We start from the raw sequence: 27,389 nt of genomic DNA, 5'->3' as shown, positions 1-27,389 counted from the left end.
TGACGTACCACGGTGTTGTTGTGTATTTTTCAAATGACTTAACAAATTTTATTATATTTTAATCTCACGTATGACCGTACAACATTTGGTGTTGGGAAACACATTGGAATTACTTGAACTCATTCCCTCTCAATTAACACTAGTCCTTTTTACCAATGAATCACCCATGATGATTGTGCAGTTGAACTTTAAAAAATTTTACCATATTTATTTTTTATAAAGTTTTCATATGTCTTGCAAGTGCTTGAAGGCTTGAGGTATTACCTATCTTAGATCTAGACAACTATCTTTGATTAAAAGACTTTTGTTGTATTAAAAAATTATCTTCGATTAAAGGTTCATGAATTCGAATCTTCACCCTATTTATTGTACTAATATATATATATATATATATATATATATCCAAACAACGATCCTATGTGTTAATTCCATGAAAAAAAAAGACAGAAATTCTTATGTTAATGGGAAGCAATAAAGATAAACATATATATATTTTTTTAAGAATGAATAGACATATTCACCCTTTCATTTTTTCTAATACAAAGGATGGAGATTAGAATTCGACATTTTGATTTTAGATAATATCTTAATTAATTAAATTATACTCTGAGAAACATATTCTAACTTATTATATTGAATTGATTATGAACTAAAATTAACTTATTATGTTTTAATTGATGAACTAAAATAAAAATGAAAAATACTTTGGTCCGGGTAAGGGACCTAATTCAGTATTTTGTGCTGACAATACTGAATTATCATAGCTCAAACCATATACCACCGAATTCTCACCCAAACGACCAAAAGCCTCAAACCTACAAACAACAACAAATGTTTTGGAACCCACAATTATATGTGTGACTCAGTCAGTCAGACTGCAATATCATGACGGACATGTTTGAGAATCACCGGGATTACAATGTCCGGCGAGCTCAACTGAGGCAGGTGGCCCTCCGATTCCATGACCTCGACGATGGACTTGGCGGCGATATTGTGGTGCAGATACTCGGCCACCACCACCGGCACCGCCATGTCCTTGGCGCTCTGCAAGATGTGACACGGCACCGTCACCAGCCCTAACAATGGCCTGGTATCGATCTCGAATATGGTCTGCATCACGCTCAACGCTATGTCCGGCCTCATGTTGAAACACGTCCGGCTGAACTCTTGCACCGCCCCCGATTTCATGTCCCCGCCCACTGCCAGCGGCGCGAACCCCGCGCACCACGCTTCGTAATTCGACCGCATCGCGTCCAGTATCTGCTGTATATCCTCTTCCTCGAATCCTCCGTAATACTCCGCGCTGTTCAGATACCTACGCCATCAATCCAGTCCACCAAAAAACTTACGGCGAATTAGAACTCCTAATTTAATTTTGGTACGCCCCATCTATTGATTTGGGCTTAATTCCAAAAATATAAATATATATATATATATTAACACAATATAATGAGTTATCAATTTTTTTATCAATTTTTCTAAAAAGTACCACATTGACATTTTGTTTTTATCGTTATCACATATCATTCAAGTCCAATAAACAAATATGTGGATGAGATTTAACCTAATCAAAAAATCAAATTAAAACTTTTAAAATCAAATTATAGCTGAAATATTTGTTAAAGAACCATTTGAAACTTCAAAGTCAGGAATTATACTAGATACTGAAAGGGACAGAAATTAAAAATTAAACATAAACTATAAATTAAATATACAGTCGGCTGATGTCAATTTCTTATTAGGCTTATTAGAGCACGCCCTGAGGAAAATCCTACTCTGAATGATAAGTAGAAAATCTTAAGAATTCTTGCCCAGGTCAGACAAGAGGCAAGTATTTCTCAATTTTAAAATTATACAACAAAATTGAAATTAAGTAAAAATACAACCAAAGATGTAATTAAACTAAAAAACGACAGCTACAAATTAATATGTCCGTGTCTCAATTATTGATTTAAACTTGTGGGTGGAGAATTAGGAGTAGCCATGTCAAAGTCAAACCTGGGGGAGGCGGAGAGCAAAAGGAGCTTAACGAAAAGATCCGGCCGAATAATGGAGGCGATGAGTCCGATCATGGCGGAGAGTGAGTGGCCGACGAAAATACAGGAAGTAATTTGAAGCTCTTGTAAAATGGCGAGGAGATCGTAAGCCCAGCCCTCGACCGTGGAGTATCTGTCGAAATCGAAGTAATCGGGGTTGGTGGTTCCAGCGCCGATGTTATCGAACAGCACGATTCGGTAATCGGCGATTAGATGAGGGACGAGGTGCTTCCAAACCGACTGGTCGGTTCCAAACCCATGGCCTAAGACCACGACTTGTCGGCCTGAACCAACAACGTGGACGTTGTGAGCTTCTTCTACGAGACCCATAATATGCTTTAATTTGTGAGCTTCTTCGTCGAGTGGTGCTACTGCTGTTGAGCGATCGCGACGGCAGCGCTGTAACGGCCAAGAGTCAATTTGGTGAAAGGACTCCAGTGATTCCACGCCTCAATAATCGAATGCCACGTAAGCATATTCCGGATTGTTCTATTTAACAAATTCTGTGATTCTTTTATATTCCTCTCCTCTCAAAATCAAACACGTGTATAGTTGTTATTTAGCTTTTTATTCTCCCAAAACGTAGCTGTAGAATATAATGATTCTCATTTTTTTTTGGTACGCAATTGAATAGAAATATACAGTGTTGTAATTTTTTAAGGAAGAAATTTCCCTTTTATTCTCTAGCTTTTACGTTGATTAGCGCTTGACGAGTTGAGGTGGAGCGTTTGGGAGCTGTTGGCATGGACGCGTGTCTGCGTGGCGAGGTTCAGAAGAAAATGCCTCGGAAATGTGAGAGCTCAACGCTTTGTCTGGCGCTTGCATGCACGATGACACCTGCCCTGTGTAAAATTTGTTGGTTATTTTTTTGTTTCGAGTTTATTGTTCTCAAATTTCTAAGGATCGATTCGATAACGTTATCGTATGATAGTTGAAAAGTGCTCTCAGTTATACACGTAGACCAACTAAGCTGTAGAACTATCTTGATACTTGATATAATAGGTTTATTATATAAAGTAAGCTTAAGAAAATGAAACATAAAAAACGAAACTATTTTCTATAGTTTCTAAAATTTAATCTTATTTATTATAAATATTTTAAAGATTTTATAATAAAAAATAGGATATTTTTGTCAAAAGAAAAACAGAAACAACAATTAGGAAATATGAACGTTACGAGTCATAAATAACATAATTCTTCCAACTAATTTTGGATTTCTAATTTTTAAAAGAAAATTTTAATAACAATGCAAACAAATTTCTTTCAAATTAGAGAAAAAATAACTTCAATTAAAATTAATTTGCCACAAGGCTACAATTTAAGGGATTTCTCCTTGAGTAATAACTTGAAGCCACGTAGGAAAATTTGAGGTCCAAAAAAGGCGTGATGGAGGAAGACCTTGCTTTGGCAGCATATGAGCTGAGAGATTACAAGTGCGAGAGAAGTGAAAGAAATTTATCGAGACAAATTCCATAGTCAAACGATGAATCTCCATAAGGCATTGAAATCATCTCTTATCGTTGAAGAAACTCCATGGATTAGCTTAATTGAAGAGAGGAGCTAGCAATCCGATTCAACAATCAGGTGAGGTCTATTGAAATTTTTGGCAAATTTGAGACCTTCTCATTCTTAAATTGAAGAGCATATGAATTGATCCAACATATTAAAATTTATAATTTTGATGGAACTGTAAACAATTAAATTACGTTATCCGCATTTGACTTCTGAAACTATTATCAAAGAATCGCAAACACATAGGTATTTAAATAATAGAGAGAAATAAACTTTGATTTGCTTTAATAGTCCCGTTCCTCTATAACATAAGAGGTGGTTTACTAGGTTTAGCAAAACCTTAAAATTTATTTTTCAACTCGCCAATTAAACAATGACTACGACACTATTTTACGTTGTACATATTAAAATTGTTTGAAAATTAAATTTATATGAAAATTAGGGATGAAATTTAGTTATTACAAATTAAATATTTGATTTTTCTTAATACTAAAGTACCAAATGGAGTGAGAAGTGACGAAATTAGATGCTTTAAACCAATTTATACTAATATGATTCATTTTTATGTTAATTTCTACTTCCATCTCTATAAATTATGAGCTATATATTATATCTAGAGATCGTGAATCAAACTGGTAAACTTTAATGATTTTTTAGACTATATTTTAATTAGTTACCCTAAAATTTCAATATGTTGAATGTAGTTTCGTAAGTATTATTTAATACTTTCTATTTATAATTTAATATATATATTTTTTTAGTACAACATGTAGGAGTGGAGATCAAAATTCACAACTTGAGATATATATGAATTACTGCTGAACTATACTTGTTTTGGCAATTTAATATTTAATTCTATAATTAGTAGGCAAATCTTATATTCATATTGTTTGTCTATATTTATTATATTGCCATTGCATATGAGCTATCATATTTCATCTCAGTAGAAAGTGGGCGACGATGGAGGTGCGGCAACGATCGACTCGAACATCGTTTTGGGATATGTGGAGGCGATCAAATCTTAATTGTCTTGAGATCTCTTATCAGCATGATTTTTGGAATTTGCCTAATCTTTCCTTACCTGCCATAGTAGAGATAAGACAACGTTGGATGCAATTATCTCCCTCCAAATCCTAAATAAGGGCGTCATAATTGACAATATTTTTCAATTAATTGAAGAATCTACCCCAAAATCATTAAATGAGACTGTGGAGGTTGGAGAAAATGTTTGGTGGGCTAAAATTTGTTCATATTCCTAGTTCTTTGAACATACAATGGCAAAGTGTAATGATCGTTTCTATGTCCTTTGAGATAATTTTTTTTTATAGCTTCTATTGGTGGTGCATTGTCACCCAAATCAAATTTCATCCCGTACAGATTTTATTTAATTTTATTTTTTGAAAAATAGTCCATGTACAGATTTGTAATATGTATGTTTTTTTTACCAATGTATGGGGTAGTTGAATACAAAACCATTTTTCATAATATAAAGACAAAAACTATTTTTAAATTTTTAAAAGTCAACTATAAATGAAAAAATATTTATTAAAGTAGACGACACACATAGATTTCTAAAAATAAAAAACTAAAATATTTAATTAAAAAAAAACACCGAACTATCCCATTTATTTGAAAGTATCACTATAATTCAAGAAACACAACACAATTATCTATCTCACGAACTTCGTTTCATATTAAAATTCAGCTTATTTCGCATGCTGATTTTTTTCACAATTCTCTTTTAAAAATAATAGTTTATTCTAAATTTGTTCTCCTTTCAGACCTAATCTAAACAAGCTTCCATGTTAATTTCTATACCATTCTATATTCCACCTATTAATCTTTGGCTCATAATATTAATAGATATTTATTCGAATAATATTGTTAAAATGTTTATGAAAACATGCCTTTTTCTTTAAACTAAAATTAAGTACAATCCCGACCGTATCATTTAAAAAGCCCAATGCCAGCCAACAAATAAAAGGAAGGGAAAAAAAAGAACCATCGGATGAATAAAACCACTCAATAATTTTTCAAAGCTGAGCTAGAGCAAGTTATATTCCAGACCCACAGTACACGCCACCGCACTCAAGACTCAACCAATAATAACACGGCAAGGCCTTTCACCACACGTGTAAAAGGCACGTGCACTAGGCCAGTGCACACCGTTCTCTAATCGATATCCTCAACGCCGTTTCTGCGAGTCTCAGTTTCTGCCCGTTTCCCCGTTTCCGACTCGATACAGGTCGACTGTGGGCGCCCCGATCATCCAATTCCACACTTTTCTTCTCTTTGAAGAGCCAAGTCGTTGAAAGCAGGGGCTGGTTGATGTAATCGAACTGCGTATGCGAGAGCAAAATTCGCCATCGGCTGATCTCTACAAGCTTGCTCTCTCGAGCTGAATTCATGGCTCCGGCCATCTCCGAGAGAGTCGAGCTCGCCAAGTTTTGTCGCTCGAAGGACTGGTCCAAGGCCATCAGAGTCCTCGACTCGCTCATATTGGAATCCTGCACCGTTCAAGACATATGGTCTTATTCGTTTCTTGCTCATTTCTCTTTGACTCGCTGTCTTTTGATTTTTATTCATTCTAAAAGAAAAACGAAGAACGGGTGAGTCGATTCAAGCTTAATTATCGAAATAACGGTTTTGCAGCAATAGAGCATTCTGTTACAGCCAATTGGAGCTGCACAAGCATGTAATTAAGGACTGTGATAGGGCGCTTCAACTGGATCCCTCGCTTCTTCAAGCTTATGTCCTCAAAGGTACTTATTGAATTAGCTCTTTCATCTTTTAATTCTGAGCTGATTCTGATAATTCAATAATTGACGAGATAAAATTGCAGCTGTAACCTTAATTCTTACACTTCCGGAGCTCGCTGGAATGTCGATTTGAGGGCCTTGGATTTTAGTTATTCTCTTTCTTTATTTCTCACTCCTAACTAGTGAATGAGAGCAAGAGCTGAAGTTGAAGGGATTAACAACTAGAGGATGCATATACCGTGCATCTTCTGAACTTGGCACTGCAGCACCCGGTGACAAAAATTGTATAGGAAACTAGGCCTGGTGGGTGGGTGGGGGTATGGAATTGCATCCTTCTGTATTTCATGTGGAGAATCGGTGAGGAGCCTTAGTTTTGTTCATTTCATAGGCGAGGATGTGTTCCAAACTTGCAGGGACCCTATAAATTCTGATGGATAATGTGATGTTTGTTTTATGTCTAATGTTAAGAGTTCCAAGTAATTTGTTGGTGTAGCATACTACCAAACAACAAGAACGTGCATGTAGGAGAACTGCCTAAGTAATAAATATTTGGTGTTCCTAGTTTCAACTAAAAGTTTTTGCTGCTTTGCAACGTTACTGGATAACAGAGCATTTAAATGCTATTGGGATTTTTTTTTTGTCTTTATCTTCAAAAAGAGCTGTATTTTTTGGATAATTCACACGGGGTTTTTTGTTTGTTAACTTTTCTTTTTGTTCTTTTTTCAATTAGAAATATGTGGAGATTTATGGACAGATTTGTTGAGCTCAGTCTCGGATTTTTGTTGTTTAGGTCGTGCATATTTTGCCTTGGGAAAGAAAGGCGACGCTCTTTCAATTTGGGAGAAAGGCTACCAGTGTGCTCTGTGTCAATCTGCAGATCTGAAGCAATTGCTAGAACTGGAAGAGCTTCTGACAACAGAAAAACAAGACAATAACATCGTGGAAAATGGAGCTGTTAAATCTGGATTATCAACCGTTGTTTTTGAAACTGGAGTTACAGATGTTAACCGAAAACTTAGTAAAACAAATAATAGTGAAAATAAATTAATTGAACGACCTGATTTCTGCATGAAGCCAAGTGATTCATCTGGAGTTTGCAGCAGTTCAGGTGACAATCTTGTTGTATGTGAAGGCAAAAGTGAAGAGGTTGTTCAAAACCAAAACATTAATTGTAAAAACAAAGGGTGTAATGACGATAGATATAGACTAAGTGATGCTTCCAAATTGCATGATTTAAGAAGTGAAACGTCTGGGTTTTGTAGTAAATCCAAAATAACTGCTTTTCATAGCAAATCAAGTGATTCCACTGACATTGTAAGTAAGCCCAGTAAAAAGTCAGATGCACGAGCAAATATAGGCGATGAAGCCAAGAGAACCAAGAAGTTTTCTGTTGCAAAAATTTCAAAGACCAAGTCAATAAGTGTAGATTTCCGACTATCAAGAGGCATATCTGAGGTGTACATGCTATGTTCTTCGAAAGATGAAGTTTTTCATATAATTTTAAAGAAGCATGTAATGTGTTTTAGAATATTAATATTCTCTCGACTGACATCCTAATATTTGGCAGGTCAATGAAGGGAAATATGCTAGTGCGATTTCTATCTTTGACCAGGTAACATTTGGTTCTCTCTTCTCCTTTCACCATTTGTTACGTGTGTATTTATGGCAAATGAGTGAGAGGGTAGGCCTAACTGTCAGCTTCTTGAGAATGTTGAGGACTATTTTAGTTTTACACAGATATTGAAGGAAGATCCTAGTTATCCTGAGGCATTAATTGGAAGAGGAACAGCTCATGCATTCCAAAGAGAACTAGATGCTGCTATTGGTGATTTTACAAAGGTATATGGATGATAATATGTGAAAGGGAAGTATGATTTATTGATGAAAGTTTTGTTAATCTAATTAAATATCAGGCTATAGAATCCAACCCATTTGCTGGCGAGGCATGGAAGCGAAGAGGGCAGGCTCGGGCTGCATTAGGGGCATCTGCTGAGGTAAGATTGGTATAACCTGTTTGATTGTATGTCTTGGTCAACAATCCTTCTCTTGTTTATTTAAGAATGATCTCATGATCAACCGTGCTTTCAAGTTTAATGTGACCTTTTCCCTGAAGTCAGTAGCCTGTTTATTATTATTCTTTTTAATGCATGCCATATTACCATTGCCAGCCGATGGGGCAGGGAAAGGGACGGGCTTAATTATGTAGTGATAATTTAGGAAATTAAATATTTATATAATTCTGGATTTTTTCCATTTTGTATGAAATTTGGGTGGTCATTAGGAGCCATCCCCAACTATATAATTATGAATTTAAGAAAGTTTGAAAGACATGGGATATAGGGATATAGCCTTCCATCATCCATGGATTTCGAAAGGCGCTATTGGAAACGAAAAGTGGTTCCAATGCCATCGGGATGGAGCCTATATTTACTTGCAATAATTTCCTACTACAGTGCATGAGGTGGTAAGAGAAAACATCTCAACCATTTGGATAAAAGCATGTTGTTCTTGGTAACAATATTTCAATCCTCATTCCCCCCTATTTGAATACCCCAGGGACAAGCTTTCAATTGGCTGAATGGTTCTCCTCCATCACTCCTCCGCATGAGAAATTCCTCATAGGTTTTTCTTAAACATTTTTTTTTTTGATAAGAAACTTAGAGAAACTTTCATTAAACGCAAAAGAAAGATACAGCGAACGGGCTGGGTAGAGGCAACCCCACCCAAAAACTAGACCAACTCTTTCCAATTGTTCATGAACAAGGAGAGGTTGATATTACAAAAGAATTTTCCGTAATTAATACTCCACCAAGAAGTAGTGTGCTGTACATTCCTACAAAAAAATGTCAAAAGGGCTGATTCTATCCTCGAAGACCCGAGAGTTCCGTTCTATCCAAAGATGCCATAAAAGGGCTCTTGAAGCACACTTCCAAATAAAGTTAGCCTTCTTAGGAATCATCCACCCATGGAGAATTTCCACCAACCAATCATCAATATGTTTTGGGAAGCATGTTGCCACCCAAAAATGTTCAAAAGGAAATGCCATCCTCTTGTCGCGAAGTGGCAGTGAGAAAAAATATGATCAATGGTTTCGCTACTTTCGTTGCAAAGGCTGCAAACTGAAGGGGAAATCACCCAATTTCTGCACTTCCTTTGGAGTAAGTCATGTGTGTTGAGGCTTCTGTGGGCTAAGGACAGGTTTTTCTTAAACATTTTCATATGATTTTCCCCGCCCTAAGATCTTTGATAGTTCAGGAACTTTAAGAAGGATCCAACTTGTAACGGCAACTACCCAATTAATAGCAAGAGGATGCTATACCAAGTAATATTGCAATCCCATTTCCTGTGGAAAAATGAATTAATCCCTTGGTCTTCCCTAATTGTCCCGTACTTTTTAAGTGGAAAATTCACGGCAACATACTCTGGCTAACTTTTGTATGTTTTCTTTCAATATTTAAAAAATCAACCCTCTGATTGAAGCAGCATCATATTGTAGTTAAATGTATGTTTTAGGCATGTATAATATATTATTTATTATAAAGTTTTATGATCTTAGAGGGAATGAGTTCAAACCATGGTGGCCACCTACCTAGGATTTAATATCCTACGAGTTACCTTGTCAACCAAATGTAGTAGGGTCAGGCGGTTGACCCGTGATTAGTCGAGGTGCGCGCAAGCTGGTCCGGACACACGGATTTCAAAAAAAAAAAAATAATAAAAAATAAAGTTTTATGATCGAGAATTAGGAGCTTAGCTTCAATTAGGTTGTGCTCCCAAGCAATATATTCCTTAATTGTTGACAATATGTTCTGTGTTGCCATATGTTTAATTCACATTCATTTGTTTTTGATCCCTCTTAATTTAGGCAATTGAAGATTTAACTAAGGCATTAGAGCTTGAGCCAAATTCTGCAGATATTTTACATGAAAGGGGTAACCTATCTGAAACTTGCTCTCATTACAGTACTTTATTTTTTCAGTTTGTAGCCAAAAAGTCTGTTCCTTGTTTTTTCAGAATTTTAATCACTTGAATGTAGGAATTGTTAATTTCAAGTTCAAGGACCTCTATGCTGCTGTCGGGGACTTGTCTGAATGTCTGAAGCTTGATGAGTGCAATACATCTGCATACACATACTTGGTGAGTCTCATACTTGCCAGATCTCAATGATATTGGAGTCTGGTACATAATTATGTACTTTCTTCTGGGAATAATCCTTATGGACTGGACTAAGCAGTTAATTTGGTTCCCAGGGTTTGGCATTGTCTTCAATTGGTGATTATAAAAGGGCCGAGGAGGCACACTTGAAATCTATTCAATTAGATAGAAATTTCCTTGAGGCATGGGGCCATCTAACTCAGGTACTGTGATTAACTACTCTATTTTACACAGGAGAATAAAATCTTTGATCAGGTATAGCTACATAAGATTAAAATGGTATTTCATTTCACACATCCTGTTAATGCCAATGCAAGGTTACATTGATCGAAATTAGATTATCTTCAACCAGGCTTGTGAGTTTCTCTTTTACCAGTATGTTATTTGAAGTTAGAACCTTCTACATTCTTTAGATACAAATACAACAGCTTAGCCTTTTTCTATGATTTTCTCTACTGATCCATGAATTGATGTCAGTGTGGAAGTAACTTTTTCTGAATGATAGCTTAGCTGGAATTTTTTTACGGACCAGAATTCCTTCAATGGTCCACGAAGTTCTTTTCCTTCTCAGCAATATATCCCTTTATCGTACTTCCAATGATTCTTTCCATGTTCAAACTCATAAGCTAGGTATCAATAAGCCTGATGTAAACAAGTTGCTGTAATTTTATAAATCTTTCAAAAGTGTTTCAAATACAAAGAATGGACTCTATTTATAATAGGCCAACATAACTAACACCCAACCAAATAACTAAATAACTGACTCTTAAAGCCTCCAACGGCTATATAGTGCGTGGCTAAAAAGGCCTTCTAAAAGCCTATGGTTAAATATAAGTAACATCTAGATTTAACTGCTAGTTTACAAGGGTTTCAAGAAGTTTTAAAATAAAAACCCCTACACCAAAGCCCTTTATAAAGCCGAAAAATTCAGACTTCTTCACAGGTTCACCATTTGTAATACCTATTCTTTTGTAAATACTAAAGCCGTTCTCCTGTGATCTCTGAGTTTTGAATACCTTCATAGTCTGAATTATAATCCTTGAATTGCTGCTAACAACCAATATTATTATGATTCCTCTTGGTTAAAAAGAAAGAAGAGAAAACCATGCATTCCAGCTACTATGATCAATGTTTTTTTTTTGAAAGGAATACTATGATCAATTTGTAATGTCATTAGAAATTGTAAGAGTAGTCAGTCTTTTTGGATTGAAAGTTGGATTATTTTTTATTCTTTACATGTTCTCTGCTTCCCCTGCCCATCTTTCTCTCAATCCATAAGGAAGCTGGAAAGTATGGTTGATTATAATACTTAATTATACAGTTCTATCAAGATTTGGCAAACACAACAAAGGCTTTGGAATGTCTTCAACAAGTTCTTCAGATTGACAGCATGTTAGTTTTGTTCCTTGTTCCATTCTAACCATGATTTTTACAATTTATCAATATTTAGCGTGTTTATTTTCATTAATACCTTTTTAGAGTATTTATTTCTAAGAATTTCCTATAAAAAATATTTCCAAGAGAAAAACCATATTAATAATTCTATTGCCTAATTCATAGGTTTGCCAAAGCATATCATTTGCGTGGGCTATTGTATCATGGGATAGGGGAACACAGGTATATGCTTCGCCTCGTCTATCTTTTTAGAAATATTTGTAATTGATGCAAAATGGTTAAATTTTCCTTCATTCTTTTTCGGTGTTAAGAGTGAGTTCTTAAAAAACTACTTCAATTAAGAACAATCAAATCAAAAAATACAAAAAAACCAACCGAAAACATGTGCCCGAGCAAAGAAAAAGTCACCAAACACCTTACAATAAAGGGTTTCAACTATTATAGGAAAAAAGAAAAACGAATATTGTAGGAAGAAAGGGCTCCAACTATAGAATCGGAGATAGATCAAAGTTGAAAACCACCCATCTCCCCTTAATGTAAAGGCATTTTCAAACAATATCTCTCCCTAACACTTATTGACTGTCATTCTAACCCTAAGATGAAAGGCTTATGCTCGAGGAGGGAGAATACAAGGAAGAAAAAAAACTCACCACTTCCATCTTGATCTCACTGTTACTGTTTTTCTAAACTACTCATTTGTCATAAACTAAGCTGAAATCAAACTTTTACATTCTTTTTGAAGTTAACAATCCTGTGGAAAACCAGTAAAAAAAAAAAAAAAAAAATCCTGTGGAAAAAAGAAGTGTTGCAATCCCCTTTCTTGATCCATTTAGCTTGGTTTATGATCCCCTGGTCTTCCCTAATTGTCCTGTAGAACAACCCAATTTATACTTCTAATCCAACTAACCTCTTCAGTCCTCCCAATGCATTAACACGTCATACCCCCAAAAGCCTTATCCTTTCTTCGCTTCGATCTGCAGTCCAATAAATCTAAGTCCCTCATCCTATTCACAATTTATTCTTTCCTGATCTGAATATCTCCAAAGGTGCCCGAGATGTTCCATTTCCAAAGAGGGAGAAAAAACTCTTTCTTCATTGTGCTCCTACTTCTTGCTTCTCCACAAATTTAAAACCTTCCCAAAACCATTTCAGTTCCTTAACACCAAATGGGGAGACTTTTTAAAACTGCACCACATATTTTGAACTTGAATTGATCGGGACCCCACTTAATTTAGGATATTTAGAGTGTGTTGTCTTGTTAAACACCTCAGTCCACCCTTTGTACAACAAGAATCTATAAACCTACAATATACTAATTACTACGTTAATGCACATGTTGCTCTAGGTATACTTTCCATTTCTCAATGGGGGCTCCAACGACCCACAATCTTGAACAAAACCGTTAAAAGCCCACTTAGACCTAGTGAACCAACCTCATTGGTAGCTATGCACTAACATTGTCCACACAATCCAAAAAGACTCCTCTATTCTTGTCATAAAAAGTCCTCCCTATATCATGAGAGTGCAATTTTGTAGTATACTGCTTCATGTCCTTGGGTGGTAAAGAAGCTTAACTCCCCATTAATAAATTAAAACCAACCAAAAACAGATATTGGAAGGAACTAGGTGGAATGGACAGTTTACCTATTTACCAACAGACTTGATGAATCGTAAAATAAGAAAATCGATTATTCTTAAATCTTAACTTGTTGTGACATCTCAGCTTTTGGTTTTTAACTTGTGTGATAACTTGAAATTTCTGGGTACTGAATGATATGTTGTAAGATTGTCTGGTCATCACGTTACTTGCATCTTTTCTAACTTATTACCTAGTTTACACATGCAGAAAGGCTATCAAAGATTTATCTATTGGGTTGAAAATTGAGAATGCAAACATCGAGTGTTTGTATTTGCGAGCCTCCTGCTACCATGCTATTGGAGAATATGGATTAGCGGTACAATAGTGAGTTACTTTATCTCATTTTCAGTTGATCTTGCCATTTTATCTTACTTTTGTGTCATATTTATGGCAGGTCAAGGACTATGATGCTACCTTGGATTTGGATCTAGATTCCATGGAGAAGTTTATGCTGCAATGCCTAGCATTTTATCAGGTTTTATTTCCAATGAATCTATGGATGTCAATTTTGAATTTCTGATAGACAAATTACTCCTTCAGGATATGTATGGGCAGTTACAAGGCAGTTACTAGGATATTTGGATATGTATGGGTAGTTAGAATGGAGTTAGAAGGAAGTTATTGGGTAGTTATTAATAGGAAGTTACTGGGTAGGTACTCATAGTAGATACATATAAGGCACAATAGTTAGAAAAGAGGGATAACCAAGTTATGTGTATTATGGAATCTCTTTTCTCTATGTAAATAAAGGGAAATTGCTATTGTTTGCCTATTAAATTCCTCCAAAAATTCAAAGAGAGTACTCAATAAAAAAAATTCCTCTAAAATTTCCATGGCCACGTTGTAGAATTACGCGGTGGTCTCTTGTTTTCTACCTAGTAAATAAAAAACAGGCGAGAGAGTTATTGGTTTGTAAAGATCATAAAAAATTAGACATCCATCATACACAGTTTCGAATCTGTTAAGTTTGATTTCTTGTATCATCGCCTGGGATATGGATAGCTCAAAGTTGAAATGGGCATTAATATGAACATTTCCTTAGAACCCTTGTCTCTAGCTTCATCAAGTTATATTTTATTTTCTGTGGTGCAAATTTCCAGTGTGTTTTAGGCTTGCCAAATTTTGCAGTAGAGCTACTTTGTAGGTAGGAGCCTTCAATTAACTTTCAATTTGAATGGAAGATAACAAAAAAGGATGAATGCCAACCGATTATGTAATTTACTCATGGACATCTATAAGGGGTTGAATTAGAATGGAATAGGCGTACATTTAGCAGAGGATATCAGTTTCAGAAAGAAAAAAAAAGTTTGCAGCTTTCTTGGGCGTTTGCTGTAAGTTTAATTTGTGAAACATTTTTTCTCCTGATTTCATAACTTGCGAGTATAATGGTAAAGTCTTGGTTTGTTTAGGCTCTTTATGTATTTCGTATAGGTGGTTGTTTTCATCACCCTTGTTATCTTGTCTCTTGTGAGTTGTATATACAAGTTCTTGAGGGGACTGGGAAGTATATGGTTCAATGGTTTGGGATGCTAGTTTGTGTAGCTTAGGGTGAGGAAGTTTAGATTTGTGTAGTTTGTATTTGTATTGTTTGGAGGATTGAGGTTAAGCAGCTTGAGTTTATGTAGCTAGTGTTCGATTGGCAGATTTGTAACTTGTATAAGATAGTCTCTACTCTGTAGCTTGAGGTGGGTTCAAGAAGCGTGAGTTTATGTAGCCCATATGGATTTTTTTCTTCCATATGTAGTCCATATGATTAGCAGATCTGTATCCTATCCCTAACATGGGTTTATCTTTCCAACCCTAGGCTATACAAACCCAACAATTTGGCTCCAACCCTCCCCTCCTTTCATGTTGGTAGTTCATTAGCAAAAGATCAGGAGGGAGTGAAAGTAATTGCACTGGGAATAATGGCCAAACGCCCCATTATTTCCTGTTTATTCTTTTTTCAATACTCATTCACTATTGCACATTATGAAAAGACATCCGGTAAAACTGTGGAAACAGTAAATAGATTTATTGAATTAGCATGTTTCCTATATGGCTAGTATGGCTAGAATATCATGCAGAAGTAATCTATCTACTATAGGGACTTTTCATGGGAAACAATGTTTCATTGATGAAAAATAATGTACTATGGAAAATCCAAAATAAATTGAAGTACTTTTACAGATATTAAATGTGCTTAATATTTCTGCTTAATGTGTATTGTGTTTCATTTGTTTTTGCTTGTGAGGGTTGAAGGATATATCCACAACCACCTTTTAGTGCATAAGGGCAGGGAATTCTGTATCTGTATTTGTTCTTTTTTTCTTTTTTTAAGAAAAAAAATCAAAATTTGCACAGACAAAAATATATGCATGTGAGTTTCATCTCATTAAATATACTGAGTCTACATGATGCCTGTTTTGCTTGTAACTATTTTTAGACTTTTAGTGAGAACTTGTATGTCAATCCTGTGCATTTGGTTCATCATTTAATTTGAATTCAAATGCATCAATATCCGAAGGTTGATATTTTATGAAGTTATTAATTTTCTTTTCTATTCTTTTCTTTTTTTAAGAAATAAAATTTTCCATGGATTGGAACGCAACCATAAAATCTTTCAAAACGTAACTATAGATTGATCATTTAAGAAAAAATTTGTATCCAGTGGAAGTCCTCCTTTTGTCTGGGCCCACAGTGGTGCGTTCTCTATAGGAATGCCTCGGAAGATCTAGAGCATTTGTTATGGAATTGTCAGTTTGCGCAAGATCTTTGGCTCTGTTTCTTTAATTGCTTTGGGTTGTCTTGGGTCCGCTCTAGATTGTAGGGCGATAATGGAGGAGGTGCTGTTATACCCCCTTTTCGTGACAGAGGTCGTTTTTCGTAGCAGGCCTGTTTCATGGCTACTATTTGGGGTATATGGTTAGAGAGAAATCATAGGTTGTTTAGGGAGGTGGAGAAATCTGTTGATTATGTTTGGGATCTCATTAGATTTAATCCTTCTTTACGGGGTTCAGTTTCTAAGGCCTTTTGTAATTACCCGTTAGGTCTCATTCTTTTGGATTGGAGTCCGTTTCTTTAAGGGAATCCTTCTCTCTGGGCTGTTTTTTGTAGGCCCCTTTTGTTCTTCTTGTATCTCTTTTCATTTTTCTCAATGAAATTGTCGTTTCGTATAAAAATTCGTTTAATATGGTTGGAACGTAACCATAGAGTCTTTCAAAACCATCATTGTGGTTTGGATCGATGTATAGCTTCTCAAAGAGCCTTGCAATGATGTTCTCTTTCGGGTTTTAATTTCCTTGACATTGTTTAATTTGGGAAACCTTTATTTTCTTTGATTAGTTCTCTGCGCTTTCCTGTTTAGTTTTTTATTTCAGACGTTTTGGTTATTTTCTTATATGATTTGTTTGTTTTATTTGTAACTTCTTTCGCTTTTCGAAAGTTCTCGTTTCTTGTTTAAAAAATGTATAATATTTCTTAGTTTTCACTCATTGCAGAAGGAAATTGCTTTGTATACAGCATCTAAAAGGAATAGTGATTTTTGTTGGTTTGATATTGATGGAGATATTGATCCATTATTCAAGGTGAAATTCCTTCTGAATTATATTTGGTTATCTATGCCGATTTTTTTTTACGTATTCTTGTCATGCCCTAAAGCATTCTCTCCTTGTCAGCTTCAGTACATTGCAGCTTTAATTAAGTTTTCAGCAGGAATTTGCAAGCTTCATGTCTTTATGAATTATTGTTCAATTTTGCAAATGCAGACGGATAGCTTGATTTGAAACAACATAATACAACATTTCTTTCTGATAAACATGTTAATGGAAGTTATTAGTGGAGGCAATTTGTCATAACTTGCTACAGGACTATCTTTTTACTTTAAGAGAATTGAAAAATCCACCTGAAATTACAGTGCAGTACTCAATCTTTTTTTTTTTTTTTTTTTTCTCCTCTTTCTGTTTAAAAACACTATTAACTCACAAAAGTGTAATTATTGCACTACTGCTACTGCAACTATATTTAATAACTTTTCCGTTAAATCTGTCGAAGTTCTAATTTTTCTTTGGGGGGGGGGGGGGGGGGGGAGTTGTTACTTAGTGGGTGGAAAGTTGTTTAAAATGGGATTGAGGTCATGGCCAACTTTTTCTTTCTTCATTCTTTAATTCTAGGGAAAGGGACAAATCCATTTAACACCTGATCCAAACACCAATATTTTAAATGATCACTAGATTTTTATTGAATATTTGTATGGGGTTAATGTTTTGAACCAATATATCGCACAAAATAATAATTTTTCTCTATTTGATATTGAATGTTTGCTTCTAAATATTATTAATTATAAAAAATGCAACAAAGAATTTGTTTTGCAGGAAATTTGGGTATTCCTTGAACTTGCCCCCAACTCTCTACAATTGAGGAGTGGGGTACGGAAAAGTTAAGTCACATGGCAATGGTTCTTAAAAAGAAATTAATCAAACTAAGTGATTGAGGACTACATCGTTACTACCCTAATGGTTTTAGGAATTTTGTGATTTACCCTTTCTGTTTAAGATAGTATTATTTGCTTCCTTCAGGCAGCCCTTGCAGTTTATTAATTTGAATGAACTAGAAGAAAGTGAACTGGTTTTATATTATAGAGTGCAAGAGGAACCTACGGAAACTAACACTTACCAAATTACTGCACAAAATGAACATCCAACTTGCTTCATGTCTCCTTTCTAAGTGAGCATGTGGGCCAGGCTGCAACGGTCATTTGATAAAGTTCTTCTCTTGGAGGAACTGCATGTTTGAACTTAGTTTCCTGTCGACTTAATACAGTAAGGATTGTTCTTGTCCTGTATTTCATTGATCTCAGAACAATATATTAAGGATAAATAACAATATAATTGTAGCAGATACTTGCTCTAGAACTATCCTCTAATGACGAGTGTTTCCATCATTTTCAGCTGTCGAATATTTCATTAACAAATTCTATTACCTTGCAGTAATTTCTCCTATTAATTTATATCTTAATTATCTTTTAGTGTTTGGTTTGATATTTTCATCATGAAGTAATATTATGATGCATGCATGAAGTGATGGAAATTATTGCATCTTCTAAATTTTTACTTATAATTTGGTTTAAGTAATAAGGAATGCTTCAAATATATAAAACGGGTTTTTAGGTTCTATGCATCCGTGCTTTCTAGTTTTAACACAATTCCTTAACTCGTGGCCATTTTGTATTATTTTGGCATATTTAGGAGTATTGGTGCAAAAGATTGCACCCGAAGGATGTTTGCGAAAAGGTCTTCAGACAACCTCCCATTCGTGAGTCTTTAAAGAAAGGTAGACTTAGAAAGCAAGATCATGGGATGACAAAGCAGAAGGTGTCTCTTCTATTGGCTGCTGATACTATTGGCAGAAAAATCCAGTATGATTGTCCTGGGTTCTTGTCGAATCGGCGTCAGGTGATTCAGTGTGAAGAATAAGTTTGAAAATCATATAAAATTCTTATACAGCATGTGATTCAGTGTGAAGAATAAGTTTGAAAATCATATAAAATTCTTATACAGCATGTCTAAAAATTCCAACCTATGCCACTAAAAATTTATCTTATATGATTGCTAAATTACTCTACAGAATGTACCATTGTTTCTTGAAAGTTCTGAACATCAAATAGAAGAGGAGCTGTATTTTGTATTTTATGATCTTCATGTATCCCACAACCAGCTCTGGTTTTATTCTAACCCAGATGTGTATGTGACAAGGATTACTTAAATTTGTTGATCTTTGAAATAAATATGGCAGTAAGCTTGTTAGGTAAAAACTATTGGCAATCACTTTTTAAGATATAAAATTTAACAATATGAAACTAATGTCCATCTTCTGTGGTCGAAGTGTTGTTCACTTTTTAAATAGGAAACCTGGAAATATATTAATAGAGAGATCATTAAAAAAATGCAGATGAGATACCCTCACCAGATTATAGGGTTACAAAAAGAAATCCCAAAATTCCTCAAGGCTAGAAGTTCTTTCGTTTAAGACCCTCTAGTTCCTCTCAAACTAGATTTCCATAAGGAGGCCATCATTTCGTTGGACCAAAGAATATCCTTGTCAACTCTTTGAACAGAATGCCACTAATAAGAAGCTGAAGAAAGCTGCATTGCCACTGTTGGGAAAACAGTAGCTAATACCAAACAGGCTGAAGATCTTAAAGCAGATGGCAGCAGCAAAGGGTCATTGGAAGAAGAGGTGTTGATGGTCTTCCAAATCTTGTTTGCACATAACACACCAACATGGTGAAAAGAAGAAATTCGGTTTCTCCTTTGTTTCAAATTACGAGTATTCAACTTTCCTGCAATGAAAACCCAAAGAAAAACCTTCAATATTTTTAGGGGTGTCAACCTTGCAATAATATTGACTAAAGCATGGTCAAAGCCTCAAAGGGCGATTGATAAACAGTAAAAGCCAGGACCAGAGAACTTACCGTGAAACACCCACTGCTGTGGAGGGTCCACCAATTAGTATCCTCCTGACAGAAGGCCGAATAGGGGCTTGTGCAACTTGATCCACTCTCTGCTTTCTGAATCAGTGCGGTTCCTTATAAAGACCAAGCTATTTGGAGCCTCTTACCAACATTGATTAATACTTACTCCCTTGGAATTAGCCACTTCATAGAGTCTCAGAAAGGACGATTTGGGCGTGGCCTGACCAGTCAACAATCCTCCCAAAACAGGATGTATCTCCCTTGCCAAGCTTCAACTTGTACGCTATAACATTTAACAATGATCTGTAGGGCTCTTCGAAAGCCATGGACCCATTCTTCATTTGAGAGGCTATATATACTTGCAGTAACGAGCTTCCATAAAGGATGTAGTCAAATAAATTATTCTATCTGCGGTCAAATACATATTACATTTGGACTCACAGGGATGTAGTCTCACTTATTTGCAATTTAGGAAGAAGGAATAAATTTCAACATCTAGATTCAATTGTATTCACCCAGTTATTTGTGTGCATATCTCCTTCTCTTATTGCACTCTGTACTGTGCATTATCTATGTATTCTACTTGCAATCTCTTATTTGTGCGCCTTTTCACTGGATTAATGAAAAGAGTCTCTTGTTTCAAAGAAGTGCTAAATCTGATGTTTTGGTTTACCAGCATCGCATGGCAGGATTGGCTGCCATTGATATTGCTCAAAAGATATCAAGAACTTGGCGTTCACTGCAAGCAGAATGGAAGTGTTCCAATAAAAGCACATCCAAGTATGGTAAAAGAGCTAGGAGAAGAGAAAGGCCCAGCATATCCAGCCAGAACAGAGGTGGTGCTGGTTGTAGTACTAGTGGCTTTTCAGAAACATCATCTTCAAGTAGCCATCTGGAAGATAGATTGTCTGGTCATAATTTTATTTCATGGCAAGATATTTACTCTTTTGCTGTCAAATGGAGACAAATTTCCGAACCTTGTGATCCTGTTGTGTGGATTAACAAACTAAGGTATTTCTCATCAATTGAATTGAAGTCCTATTTGGCCTTGTCCCTGTTATTTGTTTGCACTTAATAAACAATATTTTGTTCATGTCTTGTTGCGTGAATGTGGGACATCAATTCATCATTATAATGGTGTCTAAATTTTGGATGTTACGTCATTTTAGCGAAGAGTTCAATTCTGGATTTGGATCTCATACACCTATGATTCTTGGGCAAGCAAAAGTGGTGCGGTACTCGCCCAATTTTGAGAGGTAAAAAATGAAATAATTGATTTCTTCATGTATATATTAATGGGCTGCACTAATCATTGTTGGCCCCACAGGACATTAGAAGTTGCAAAAACGGTTGTTAAGCATAAATCCTTTGTGTACAACAAGTCAGACATGATGGTGGACCTGAGTGGAGATGAAAAATTAGACGATGTGAGTTTTTTATGCTCATTTAGTTTGAAAAGTTACCAAATTGTTCAACCAAATTTCTTATTACATCACAGTTTTTCTTAACTGAATTTTTAGCAGAAACCAGTGAATATTTTCTTATATCTCATTTGTAAGATAAAAATATTTTCACATATAAATTTCAGTTATGTTTTTTGGAACCAGTTTCTGTCCGGAATGGTGTTTCCTTTTTTTCATCTAGTTTACATAACTTGGTATCTCCTTATGGGCCATATGCTAAAGGTGTCTATGCATGGGTCGAGATATTAGTATAACATTGCAGTTTGATAATTAGTTTATTAAACTTTGTTGCTTCCTTGGAAGTTTCTCATATTTTATGTGCACAGAAAATTAACATGAAAAACTCAGAAAGATTTAAGAATTTTAAAATAAGATAGTAGTAGATTAGGAGTCTCTGTCTTTGAAGAGTACACATGTTTCTGGTTGGGTGGATGAAACATGCATCATTTCCAGTTTCCAGTTCCCGACTTTTCTTTACAAGTCAACCCATAAAAGTAACACTCTTTATCTGTGTCTGATGTAGTATGTTTTGGGTGGTGTTTTCCTTTTTCCTTGCGTAGACAACTTATGGTTACTTGTTCTCAAATCAACTGGTTCTTTGCCTCAGCATGTTTTGCAACGTGAGAACAAATGTCGTATGTGACTAACTAAGTTTGGATGGGGTAGTGGGAGCAAACAGTTTTGTTGGATAAAGTTGTCAATAATATGCCACTGCTTTAAAAGATGGTCAATAGGTTACCGATCATACTGCATCAATTGGATAAGTGCTCTGCTGCTGAGTCCCCCTGAATAGTTAATCTAAGCCCCTCAATGGCATGCAAGACTCAAAAACTTTTTTGTTTCTTTTGTAACCATTTGGAGTACATATCATTCATTTCTCGTGTATTGAAATTTCTTTCTTCATTTCTATTCTGGCAGAAAATTTCAACCTCTTTAGAAAACCCATGTAAGTAATGTTCATTTGTGCAGATTATGCAAGCAAAATCCTGCTCTGATCTTTATAAAGTGGTTGGTGAGGATTTTTGGCTGGCTACTTGGTGCAACAGTACTGCTTTCGAGGGGTAGGTATACAAATAATTGCCTTGAACTCTTTAAATGTTTTCCAATGCCTATTTTATATGGTTTCATTCTTTGTTTCAGGAAGCAACTTGAAGGGACAAGGATTACACTAGTAAAGATGTAAATTAGTCACATCTTTACAGCTCGATTTGCAATTTTTATGGTTTATGGTAGCATATTCTAACTTTTTCCCTCTCCAATTTGTTATTTCAGGGGAGAACGAGGATTTGATTTTGCAATCAGAACTCCATGTACACCTTCTCGATGGGAAGAGTTTGATACAGAGATGGCGGTAGCATGGGAAGTATGTTATTTGTATACCTCTTGTATGAGCCTGTTGTAGTTGATGATTTTATGATAGGAACCAATAGCAGAGAAATTCTGAATTATATAGGATGGGAAAAGAATATTGCAAAAATGGTATAATTCTAGGTCATTTTAGATTGTGGGAGACTCTGGTAAATTTTTTTGGCTTTGAACTTTAGAGCAATTGGATTCTACTAATCTTGTGATTTTCATCTCTCCAATCACCCTCCAAGTTGGTGTCGATATCAGAGCTTGCCTCTTTGTTACTCGTAATCCCCTTGTTAGTTTGCATTCCGTTCCCCTAGGTTGGTTTCTCTACGAGCCTCCCATTGCTGAACCTGATGGCTTTCCACCTCGTCTATAGCATCAAATCATTTTCCCTTCAACCAAGTCTTGTTACTGATGATTGTAGTCATGGTTTTGTGCGTATTACCAAGAGCAACCAACACACAGGCCATATTTTGAGCAAGATGCTCCATGACGTGCTCCAGCCCAGGTTCACGCAAAGTTCTCCCTTCATCTCTTCCAATTCCTTCTCCAATCCCTCCTATTCTCCGTTTTTCCCTAAGCCATCTCCTTCCTACTCTGATACCACTTTGGTAAAATTCAATTCCCCTAGAGAAATATAAAGCAAAATAAATTCTTTCACGTCTCCCACAAGCCAAGGGCTCATGCGACCACCTTTAACTCCACCAAAAGATCGCCTACAGTCTCCTTCCCTGACATTCCTCATAATTGTACATTCTCTCTCTACTAACAAGGTGAGTCGAAGACCTTGACATTTCCCCCTTTTTTTAATGTTAACCTCGAAAACACATGCTTGCCCCCATCTTCAACGAGTAAACATTTTCTTTGGTGATATTATCTGAATTCTACTTTCCAGGGTCTAATATCACGTTAACCAGTTTTTTATTTTTTATTTTTTTCTTCTTTTGATAAGAAACAACGATTTCATTGAGGATAATGAAAATAGATACAAAAAGAACAAGACGGGCATACAAAAAAAGACAGCCCTGAACAAGACGGGCATAAAAATATCACGTTAACCAGTTAGTCCCCTTAAATTGGCAAACTTATTGTAAGAGAATGATAGAGCTCGATATATTATTTATTAGCAAAGATACAAGCCAAGGGATGATTTTGATTTGAGAGCTCCCTACTCTCAAAATACCAGACTATGCAGACCAACCGGATACCCTCTCTCATCAGCTCTGTCAAGCTAAATACTCTAACCCTTCATGATATTCCCATTTGACTACGTCATTAAATCAGTTACAAGTAGGGCCTCGTGCTAAGTCACAATCTTGCCCACAATCTAAGTTCCCCCTCCTCTGAGCCGTTTTGGCTAGTACACATTTCGTGGCCTATCAGAAGAGAGAGCAAATAATTTTTCCTTTTTCAAGTAGAACTATCTTAGAGTTATAATGATGTTGTGTAGCAATGTACAACATATTGCTTCGTGGTGGACGTCCAACCACAAAAAATTCTTTTGTACTATAGTCTACACTTGATTGTTGTGAGTTGTGGAAGGCTGCTATTGTCTAGTTTTAGGGGAGGGTGATCTCAACCCTCCCTCTGCCCTTAGGTTCTCCCTTTTGATGATATCAATACATATAGTGTCTCTTATCCCAAAGAAAAAAAGAGAGTTTTAATGATGTTGTTAACATGCAGTGACTTCAGTGACACGTGTGCATGAACTTTTATTAGGGAACAACAACATGGTGATTCCACTTCCTTGTATGGCATCACATTTTAACCACAATTCTCTTGCGTAGAAATTTGTGAGAGAACACGTAACATATCAATGCATTGGAATTGAATTTATTATTTCATCTGGGTCTTCAAATTTTTAACTCTATTTTCTATCTAGCTAGACTAGTGCGCAACTATTACATGTTGGAAGCCAATGTTTTTTTCGTTCAATAATGAATTAAAGTATAATATTCTCATGACTGGATTTTTCAGAGCATATGCAATGCTTATTGCGGAGAAAACTATGGATCTATGGATTTTAGTACTCTAGAAAGTGTGAGGGATGCAATTCTAAGGATGAGCTACTACTGGTATAATATTTCTGTACCCATGGTAGTAGTTCGATTGTCAATTCAGCAGGATTCTAAAAAACACAACTGCATTTTAGGTACAATTTTATGCCACTATCAAGGGGCTCCGCGGCTGTTGGATTTGTTGTTTTGCTTGGATTGCTGCTTGCAGCTAACATGGAGTTCTGTGGGAACATTCCACGAGGAGTGCAAGTGGATTGGGAAGCCATGTTGAACTTCGATTCGAATTCTTTTGTTGATTCTGTGAAGAGTTGGTTGTACCCATCTCTCAAGATGACAACATCATGGAAAGATTATCCAGATGTGGCATCAACTTTTACAACAACGGGGTCAGTTGTTGCTGCTTTGAGCTCTTATGATGATTGAGCTCCTCAAATTTTAATCAAGGTCAGTTAGAATACATCTGCAGGTTGTGCTAATTTTTCGTCAGGTGTTATATGCAAAATTTACTTGTAATGGCCGTATACAACAATGGTACAATGATTTAGTTAGGAATCTAGGATTACAGTGGCCTATGTAAGAAACAATATTGTTCAGATGATCACCTCAAAAAAAACTAAAATAAACCGATAAGTTAATTAATGGAAGCCAATTAGTCATTATTTAGTGCTGCTATTATTGTTCTTGTTTCTGTTTACTTTTATTTTATTTTTTATTATTATTTTTTTGAGGTGGGGCTGTAGGAAAAACAATACGTGTTCTTCTTAGGCTGCCCCCTTTGTTCCTGTCTTCTGAAAGCTGAAGGAATCTGTTAGCCTGCTTGGATATGTTTGTTTGAAATGTTTCAACTATGAAGAATTGCAACCTTTTTATAAATGCATCTATTCTGACTGGGGAAATCAAATAGTATTCAGTATTGTAAGATTTGTGACAATATTTGACGCTGATGCAGGAAAACTGATATGATTTTGTAATTTAGACTCATTTCTTTTGGATTTTAATCAAACGTGCCATCTGCATCAGTCAGGTGGACATATGGCTCACAAAGTCGCACAGGCATCTGTTGCTAAAACTGAAATCACACACTCAAACTTTGCCATTAAACCCATACAGCAGTATAACATTCTGAACTCTCTCTCACTCTCTCTAAGTTTCCCTTCATTTTTCTATGTAAAATTCATTATATTAACTTAAAATTTTCTATTGATAATAAAATTTCCAGCTGAATTTATGTATGAGCATCCTGTTTAGGTCCTTCATGATTCTGGTGTTTGCTTGTCAAATGCTTGGCAGAAATTTACAGGTATGGACATTAGCAAACTCTGGTCGTTCTTTTTTTTTTTTTTTCCTCATTTCCCTAAATGTTGAAAGCTTGGGTTTTGAAAAAATATATATAATTTTATAGGGGTTAAAATACTTTAACCGGCATGACATCCTCAATAAATGAAGAATATTTCATGTTCCCTCAAGTGAATGGATAAGCATACCTTTACATTTGAAAATATAGTATACCATAACGACTTAAGAGGTTATAAATTTTTTATGGTAATCTCTTGACAAACATGTGTATCTTTTTTTGCATGTCACACTTTCTCAGAATTAATATCACACCACACTCTCATTGCATATCTGGGATAGGATTAGATAGTTTTTTTTTTCCATGACCATCTCCTTCAAATGTTGATTTTATTGACCTTGGAGTAATCCACTTCTAGTTTGTGAATGGTAGTTATTTAAGACTTTAAATGAGCACGAACACTTATGTACTTTGAAATTTCGACAAGTCTTCTAAACTCTACCTTATTATTTGTAGAGTTGTGTCACAGTTCATTTGTTCAATGGATATTTTTTCAACTAAGTGGGAATTATAATTGCCTTGCACACACTACAATCCACTTTCAAGTGGGATCTTGCCATATACTCCAATTCTGTGTTGGTTTTGATCTGAGTTTTCATTTGAATCACACTGTTCATATGCAACTCATGCCAAGGTCTAATTTCTTTCATATTGTGCATATGATCTCCATGCAAGTTTTCATGTCTATGATACCGTGCGGCATATTCTCTGGGACATCATCTTGAACTTGTTTGCTTTTCAATACTCAAATTCCTAATTCCTCCAGAGGCAGCATGGTTGGCAAGAAACTTGGGATCTCTTAGTCGTACCAGCTTAGAGGTCTCGAATTCGAACCTTTAGGTGAGCTGAATACAAAAAAGTCTTTGATATCTCTCAAGTTCGGACCTTGGGATGGGCTCGAGTGTCCTTGTGACTAATATCAACTCTTATTTTAAAAAATTGTGGTTCTTTCTTATTCCATATGAACTACAAAAGTTCTTTTTTTTTTTAAGGATCAAAAAAATTATGGAAAAAAGGTTATTTTGGTATGTAATACTTGTCCTAGCATTCATTTAGATGGTCTAATAGCATAATATCAATTGCAAGGTAGTGTCATATCAATGGTACCTTGTTATCATAAACATGATTTCTATTTGAATTTAATACTTTCAGAAAAGGCTTTACAATATATATTTTTTATAATTAGAGTGGGCTATAAAGTCCATAGCCCCTTTAGGTCACATTTTTGTTAATTACAAGATATTGACATTGCTG

At 35.5% G+C, this 27,389-nt stretch overlaps 2 protein-coding genes and 1 long non-coding RNA gene across 3 annotated transcripts; 2 read left to right on the top strand and 1 right to left on the bottom strand.

Annotated features, from left to right (window-relative positions):
* Window positions 1-642: 642 nt before the first annotated feature.
* On the bottom strand, window positions 643-2,590 carry KAI2 (alpha/beta-Hydrolases superfamily protein). Its single transcript, XM_022276884.2, has 2 exons — window positions 1,999-2,590; window positions 643-1,315 (listed from the first exon to the last, which is right to left on the bottom strand). The coding sequence occupies exons 1-2, from the start codon at window positions 2,364-2,366 to the stop codon at window positions 871-873; spliced, it is 813 nt and encodes a 270-aa protein (XP_022132576.1). The 5' UTR covers window positions 2,367-2,590; the 3' UTR covers window positions 643-870.
* Window positions 2,368-2,991, top strand: LOC148213380 (uncharacterized). Its single transcript, XR_015787275.1, has 2 exons — window positions 2,368-2,504; window positions 2,724-2,991. It is a non-coding gene; the product is annotated as an uncharacterized LOC148213380 (long non-coding RNA).
* Window positions 2,992-5,727: 2,736 nt separating this feature from the next.
* On the top strand, window positions 5,728-27,163 carry SRFR1 (Tetratricopeptide repeat (TPR)-like superfamily protein). Its single transcript, XM_022277452.2, has 26 exons — window positions 5,728-6,076; window positions 6,201-6,310; window positions 7,098-7,762; window positions 7,875-7,919; window positions 8,045-8,146; window positions 8,221-8,301; window positions 10,173-10,239; window positions 10,344-10,444; window positions 10,558-10,665; window positions 11,784-11,854; window positions 12,023-12,079; window positions 13,704-13,812; window positions 13,891-13,971; window positions 16,976-17,062; window positions 18,722-18,928; window positions 20,624-20,958; window positions 21,117-21,203; window positions 21,275-21,374; window positions 22,380-22,471; window positions 22,551-22,589; window positions 22,683-22,773; window positions 24,741-24,838; window positions 24,916-25,225; window positions 25,802-25,893; window positions 26,001-26,081; window positions 26,811-27,163. The coding sequence occupies exons 1-23, from the start codon at window positions 5,955-5,957 to the stop codon at window positions 25,202-25,204; spliced, it is 3,144 nt and encodes a 1,047-aa protein (XP_022133144.1). The 5' UTR covers window positions 5,728-5,954; the 3' UTR covers window positions 25,205-25,225; window positions 25,802-25,893; window positions 26,001-26,081; window positions 26,811-27,163.
* Window positions 27,164-27,389: the final 226 nt, after the last annotated feature.

Source organism: Momordica charantia, assembly GCF_013281855.1.
Source record: "Momordica charantia cultivar OHB3-1 chromosome 1 unlocalized genomic scaffold, Mcharantia_2.0 BLBB01000001.1, whole genome shotgun sequence".
NCBI classification, from domain to species: Eukaryota; Viridiplantae; Streptophyta; class Magnoliopsida; order Cucurbitales; family Cucurbitaceae; genus Momordica; species Momordica charantia.
The sequence above is the reverse complement of the archived record's forward strand: the minus strand, read 5'-3'. Positions and strand labels throughout refer to the sequence as shown.